Source organism: Monoraphidium neglectum (genome assembly GCF_000611645.1).
Source record: "Monoraphidium neglectum strain SAG 48.87 unplaced genomic scaffold scaffold00512, whole genome shotgun sequence".
NCBI lineage: Eukaryota > Viridiplantae > Chlorophyta > Chlorophyceae > Sphaeropleales > Selenastraceae > Monoraphidium > Monoraphidium neglectum.
In genome coordinates, this window is record NW_014013116.1 from 19451 (window position 1) to 26422 (window position 6972).

Sequence of the window (6972 nt, forward strand, 5' to 3'; positions counted from 1 at the left end):
CACACTCTCTCTCTCTCTCTCTCACACACACACACACACACACACACACACACACACCTTGGTCTTGTCATAGAATGTGTAGCTGAAGCGCCGCCCCCAGTGGCAAAAGTCGGATGAGATGATGAAGAGGTTGGAGGGGTCATCGAGGTAGTGGCCCAGCAGGGCGCCATACCGCGCCTCCCTGCAGCACGACAACACATTGATGGGGGAGGAGAGATGCGGGCATAGACACTCAACGGCAGGCTGAGGCACACTGGATTGCTGCAGCGGGCGTTGCAAGCTATGTGGTGCAGCAGCCTGGGCGAGCAGTGCGGCTGGGGCGGACGTTCAAAGCAGGGCTGGCCTTTGCCAGGGCGGCGCATTGCGGAGGTGGATGCTCACGCCTCTGTGCTGAGGGCGCCGACCATGATGGGCACCAGCTTGAAGGGCTGGGACCTGCGCAGAGCGGGGATTGTGAGGGGGCACGTGCTTGTGGGCGTAGGTGTGCATGTGGGTATTTGTGTGTGTGTGTGTGTGTGTATGTGTGTGTGTGTGTGCAGGTGTGTGTGCGCATGTGCGTGAGTGTGTGTGTGTGTGTGTGTGTGTGTGTGTGTGTGTGTACGCGCGCGCGTAGAGGCAGCTCCAGGTGGCAGGGTCAGGCGCCAGGCCAGATGCTTCCCAATGCCGCTCAAGCGTGTGCTGGCAGCAGCCGTGCCGCCTCCATTATCGAGGCCCCGCAGCACGGCGAAGGCACATCCTCAAGAGGGGCCGACTGCAGGCAAGAGGGGCGCTGCAGTCTGGGGGCGCTCACCCCATGATGCGCGCAATGAAGGGGGTGTGGAGCTCCAGGCTGTGCTCCGCCTGGCGGCGCGTTGGTTTACAGGTGTTTGGGGGTTTGGGTGAAGGAAATGCACGGCCGATGAATTCGGGGGCCGCACGGCACTATCAACAAAGCAGCGAAAAGTGATGCCAATTGCAGGTATGACCTTGAAGCTGCCCAGGCCTGCCAGCACCACCTCGGCAGGGGCCCTCTGATGGCGAGCCGAGCAAATAGCGTCGCGCAAAGGGCGCGTGCGGCCGCCGGCCCTCATCAAGGGAACCATCCCACCGGGGCGCCACCCAGCGGGCGCAAAAGGGAGGGCGAGGTGCGGAGGTCACGAGGTCCGCCCATGGAGCGCTGCATGCACGGGCTGCGCGGCGCACCTCGTCCTCCGAGAGGCTCATCGTGTCAAAGGCCCCTGTTGCCTGCAGCTCCTCGTAGATCGCGGCGTCCACCGGGAGGGGGCCTTTTGGGCATGAGCGGGTGGCGAGCGCGGGGGACGCGGCGATTGTGGCTGTGTTGACCAGGGGTTCTTGTGGCTGGCGCGGGCAGAGCCGGCGTGCCACGCAGCTAGAGCGACGGTGCCGTTCACACAGGGGCGGCAAATGCAGCATGGGGAAAGTCAAGGCCGCCTTTCAAGAAAAGAAGCAAACGAAGTCGCCCGGGCTGGCGCGGGCGGCGGCGCCTGGCCACGGCGGCAGGAAGTGGCAGGCAGCAGCGGCGGCTCGGGCTAATGAGTGGCTCATTGCATTCAGCCCCTCTGCATCGGCCTGAAGCCGTTCCCCCTGCCGCCAAGTCATGCCCTGCTGCTGGTTTCTGCCCTGCATATGCTTTTGGTCCTGCTGTGGCTGTTGACCAACCGCCCTGCTGCCAGCTCAGCAGCGCCGCCCACCCAGGGGGGTCTGGTACTCGAGTGTGGGCGACAGCCAGCAGCGCCGGCCGTACACGTGGTGCGATGGCCCCAGCAGGAACACGCGCTTGCTGCAGGGGCCGAGGAGTGATGCAGTTGGTGGCACACAGGGGGGCAGGGTACAAGGTGAAAGAAGGGGAGCAGCCCGGGCACCAGGGAGGCGCTCCCCGAGGGGCGCAGCTGCGAGCAAACCTGTAAGGGATCACCTCCACACGTGCGCGCTACCGCCAGTGCAACCCCCGCGTGTGTACATTGGCTGTTGCCGGGTCGATGCAGGTTGTGTGCACGGCAGGGCCTGCAGGCGTGTCCATTGCATATGCATTGGCGCCCGTCGGCACGCCAGGCTTGTCGGACGCACACTGAAAACGGGTCGATGGGGGCGTAGGCGTGGGCCATGACGTGCCCGCAGTAGCGGTGGCCTGCGTGCGGCCCGATGATGGCGCGTGGCGCTGGCGCACCCGGCCCGCGCGGCGGGGCCGCGGCGAGCCAGTCGGCTATCTGACGGTCCAGCTTGGCTCCTGTGGCATCATCAAAACGCGTGCATTTGATTGGTGAAGGCTCCACTGGCGCGGGCTGCTGGAGCAGCAGAGGCAGCGACCAAGAAAGGGGGTGCCAGCGACCTAGGCACTCACGTTCCAACTCATACCAGCTCCCTGCATGCGTCGGACGCCGCGAGGTGCGCGGCATGGCTTGCTCTAGGGACGAGAGTGGCCGTCGATAGTCTTATGAGAGCAGCTTGAAGCAAACGAGGCGACGAAGGTGGTGGGCTGAGTCACAGCGATGGGCAACAGGTATGTACACGGTGATCTGAGCTGTCATGGAATCCTGGCGGCATATTTAATGCATGTTTTTCGTCACTTAAAAGACCGCTGAGGCCGTGTCACTCGCGCCGGTCCATTCGCCCGCCTTGAAGGTCGGGGGTGTCCTGCGCCTCAAAGACGGTCGCAAACACATCATCGCTATCGGCAGTCATCTCGCATACCCGGTTTAACTGCACTGTTAGCAACGCAGTGGTGCGATGAGGTCTTCGGCGTTCATGGCCTCCTCCCAGTGGCCACGCGCTCGGCGGCCTCGTTGAGAGCTTCCATCATAGATCCGGGGGGCTGCAGTGACGCTGTCGCGGCCGAGGCGTCGTCTCACCGGGACTCGAGAGTGTTGAGCCATCCACTCAAGCGCACGGAGGGACAGGCGTGCAACCAGGTCAGCATAGCAGGGCTATGTTTGGCGCTGGCATGGACGGGCAGGAGGCTCTGCAGGCCGCGCAGCGCGCTAGTGGCGCCGGACGGTGGCGGCGCTTGTGCCAGGAGGCAGGCCCCGGCGAATGCGATGGGCCGTCCCTGCAGATGCGCGACGCCTTTCTCCCAATCCTGGCCCAGGAGTTGCCGAGGGCTCATTGACCCGTGCGCTGGCGGGCTCTCGCGCCCCCGCCCTCCGCAGCGGACCCGTGCGTGCACACGCCGCGCAGCGCGCCTGCCGGGAAGCCGTCTCATGCCCCTGCGCGCGTGCCCTCTCGCAGGCCCCCCTCGGACGCGGCCGCGCGAGCTCCCACCACGCCGCAATGCAGGACCATTCGGTGGTCTGCTGGGTCGCGTCGACGCCGTCCACGTGCGTCTGGCGCCACCCCTGCGTCGTTCTGGCGGCGCAGCTGCTGGTGCGGAGCGTCCTGCACTGGGGCTACGTCGTGCGCACCAAGCTGCCCCGCATGGCCGCCGACTCGCTGGTGCAAGGCATCCGCCAGCTCTCCGCCGCTGGCCGGCTGCGGCGGCGGCGCCTCAAAGGCCGCGGCGGCGGCGGCGGCGGCCGGGGCGAGGGCGCGGACAGCGGGGCCGACGGGGATGACGAGTCGGAGGGGGCGCCGCCCAAGAAGCGGCGGCCGCCCGTTGAGACGCAGGGGCTGCCGACCGAGGTGCTGCAGGTGAGCCGCTGGGGGATATGTGGGGCGGAGCGCGCGGCACTGCTGCCGGCGCGCCGGACGCCCCATTGGCTCTGGATTTTGCCCCGCCTGGCGTGGGCCAATTCCCCGGCCAATTCGGCGCGCTGCCTGTCAGAGCGCGCCGGAGGCACCTGGCCGCGCCCATCGGCGTGTCGGGGCACGCAGGTGCTTGGCCGATCCCTAGTGGAGCTGACTCTTGGCCGCTCAGCTGTTTGCCGCTGCTTTGCGCTGCGGGCGCTCGACCTCGCCCTCGCCGTGACCCATGCAACACTGCCCCGCCGCAACCCGCCCGCAGCGGCTGGGCGCGTTCATCTCAGCGGCGGACACGGCGTCCGCGCGGCTGGTCTGTCGCACCTGGCGCGACTGCTTGGGCGCACAGGTCGCGGTGGCGGCGCTGCCGCCGGCGCTGTGGCAGCGCCCCGTGCGCGGGCAGCTCGGGCAGCTGCGGCGCCTCACGGCCGCGTTCCCGCTGCTGCGCACGGTGCAGTGCACCTACGAGCGCGGCGCCGCGATCGACGCGCGCAGCATGCGCCGCACCGCCGGCCTGCTGGCGTGCACGACGCCGACGCTCGGCGGCGTGCGGCTGCGGGGGATGGTGGACGCGGCGAACTGGCCGGCGCTCGCGGAGGGGCTCACGCCGCTCGCGCCGCAGCTGGTGTCTCTCGACCTGGGTGACGTCTGCTGGCCCGATCCAGTCAGCATGGAGTCCCTGGGCGCCATGCTCTCGGGCCTGCAGCGGCTGCGGCTGCACAGCTCGGTGTTTTCGCGGCTGACGGCGCGGCACGTGGACGTCATCGCGGGGATGCAGCGGCTGAGGGAGCTGTCGTTGGTGGGTCGCGCGCCCGCGCCCCTCTGCACCGCTTGGGGGTGCTAGTGTGACTTGTTTTCCGGGGATTCAGCGGCTTGGGTGTGTTGCAAGTGTGTGTTGTCGGACAGCGTAGGCTGTCAGCGCGTGCAGGGGCCGGGCTTCCGGTGGTCCGTTGCTCGGGTGAGCTTGCGCAGCACCTGGGTTGGCAGTGGGACTGGGGCCGAAGGCGTCCAGGGCTGAGCGATGGGGCTTGGGTGCGGTTTGGTCTCCCATGCTGAGGCATGGCTGATGTCTCTATGCTGTGCTGGCCCCCTGCGCCCCGGCTGCACGCCTTTGCACAGTTGTCTACGCCTCTCACGTGAAAGCCCACACGCGTGTCTTTGGCCACCCCATTCGCATGTCGCCTGCGCGCGCAACCACCTTGCTCCTCCTGGCCCAGTCATTACTGCAACCGCACTCGCGTGCCCGCAGGGCTTCCGCACCGTGGACGGCACCGGGTCGGCCCCAATGCCGCTGGACCCCCTCACGCGCCTCAGCCGCCTGGTGGCCCTAGACCTGGAGTACACTGGTGAGGGGTTTGAGGCTGTGGTGTGTTGGGAAGCCGTCAGACTCGAAGGCAGGGAAAGGGTGTCAAATTGGGGATTAGGCTGCGCCCATGGGGGGCCTTTTGTAGGCAGGGACGGGATTCAAACTAGGTGGTGGCTGCTTGGCATTTTCCTGCAATGGTGACGGCTGGTCTGCGGTGCTGAGGTTGCTACGTGTGCATTGCGTATCTTGACAGCAGGTCGAAGCAGGTCTGGGGGCAAAGCAGGGCCAGCACCATGGCACAGATGCAGGAGCATGGGGAGGTGTAAAGCAGTGCACACACCCCTGGCGCGCACGCGCACGCGCGCGCGCGCACACACACACACACACACACACACACATACATACACACCAACCGCAGGCCTGCTCGAGCTGTCCAACGGCGTCGGCTTCCGCCGCCCCGAGGACCTGTCCCGCCTCACCGCGCTGACGTCACTCGGCGTCAGACTCGTCCCGCTGCCCTCCCTCGACGGCCTCGGCGCGCTGCCGTCGCTGCGCGCGCTGCAGCTGCTGCAGATGGCGCCCGTCAGCTCCCGCCAGGCGGCCGCGCTGTCGCGCTGCACGGGGCTGGCGCGCCTGGAGGTCGAGCCGCTGCCCTGGGAGCTGCTGCCGGCGCTTGCGCCGCTGGCCGGCCTGCGGTCGCTGTCGGTGCACCTGCACCAGCGCCACCGCGGCCGGCTGCCGCGGCACGCGGCCGACGCGATGCTCGCGCTCGAGCCGCTGTCCGGCCTGCAGTCGTTCGGCCTGGCCGGCCAGATAGAGCTCGAGGAGCGGCACGTGCTGGCCCTCGCGTCGGTGTGGCCCTGCCTGCGCGCGCTCGACCTGTGCTGCGGCCTCGCGCATGGCACGTGCGGGTTCCGCGCTCTGGGCGCGCTGCGGCGGCTGCGGCTGAGCCCATACCATTGGGATGTCTGGAGCGCCGAGGCGCCGCTGCTGCTGCACCCGGCGGAGCTGCCAGATGGTCTGACGTGTTTGGAGGCGCGGGACGTGTGGGTGGCGGCGCCGGGGCCCGATGCCGCGCGGATGGGCGCGTCGGCGCGCACCTCCGACTTCAGCTGGCCGGGCGCGGGGCCAGGGGGCGGCCGAGACGGCGAAGGCGGCGGTGGCGGCGGCGGCTACGCGGGCTGCGGCGCGGCGGTCGCGGGGACGGGCGTCTGCGGGTGGCCGGAGCGGCCGGCGGGTTGGGGGCTCGGGCTCGGCGGCTGCGCGTGGCCGGGCGCGCCGGGCCTCTCGCGGACGCAGTCGTCGGGCGGCCTCAACCCCGCCGCCGCGGCGGCCGCGCGCGCCGCGGCGCTCACGCTCGCGGCGCCGCGGCTGCGGCGGCTCGTGCTGCGGTGCGTCGGGCCGATGCACGGCGAGGAGACGCTGCCGCTGCCAAACCTGTCGCGCCTTGGGGCCCTGGAGGAGCTGGATCTGCACCACTCCCAGATCACAAGCCGCGATCTGGAGGCGATGACCACGGGCCCCGCGGCGCGCACGCTGCGCGCGCTGCGGCTCGTGATTGCGGACGACGGCGCGCGGTCGTGGGGCGGCGCGCTCGCGAAGCTGACGCGGCTGACGGCGCTGGAGTCCCTGCAGGTGGGCGTTGTTTGCTCGCACCTCGCAGCGCACCTGGCCGCGCTCCGCCTCGGGCGTTGACGGCGCGGTCGTGCGGGCGGGCCGTGGCCGCGCGCAAGCCGCCCTTTAAAGCAAAGCTGATACCCTGGCATACCCCCGCGCCGCGCCCCCTGCACCTTCACCACCCCCCCTCACAAACAACCCCGACCCTCGTCCCCATACCTCCTTTCATCCTCAACACTCCCGCATCAACCTCCACCCCACTTCCAAAACTACGCCCCCGCCCCGCAGATCCACGCGCACGAGCGCGCGCTCAACGGCCGCGTCCGCGCCGCCATCGCCTCGATGCGCTCCCTCCGCCGCCTCACCCTCGTCACCAG

General features: G+C 69.1%; 2 protein-coding genes across 2 annotated transcripts in view; one reads left to right on the forward strand and one right to left on the reverse strand.

Annotated features, from left to right (window-relative positions):
- The window catches only part of MNEG_3893 (hypothetical protein), a gene marked incomplete at both ends in the record, with an annotated part of 3008 nt that extends 1805 nt beyond the window's left edge, over nt 1–1203 (reverse strand). The window contains 5 exons of the mRNA XM_014047633.1: nt 58–181; nt 382–435; nt 791–840; nt 966–1010; nt 1183–1203. Of these exons, the coding sequence (XP_013903087.1) occupies nt 58–181; nt 382–435; nt 791–840; nt 966–1010; nt 1183–1203 (294 nt within the window). The remainder of the gene's footprint in view (nt 1–57; nt 182–381; nt 436–790; nt 841–965; nt 1011–1182) is intronic.
- A 2064-nt stretch (nt 1204–3267) lies between these two features.
- On the forward strand, nt 3268–6673 carry MNEG_3894 (hypothetical protein; the record flags this gene model as incomplete). Its single annotated transcript, XM_014047634.1, has 4 exons — nt 3268–3624; nt 3938–4471; nt 4922–5018; nt 5397–6673. 4 exons carry the CDS (start codon nt 3268–3270, stop codon nt 6671–6673), a joined length of 2265 nt encoding a protein of 754 aa, XP_013903088.1.
- Nucleotides 6674–6972: the final 299 nt, after the last annotated feature.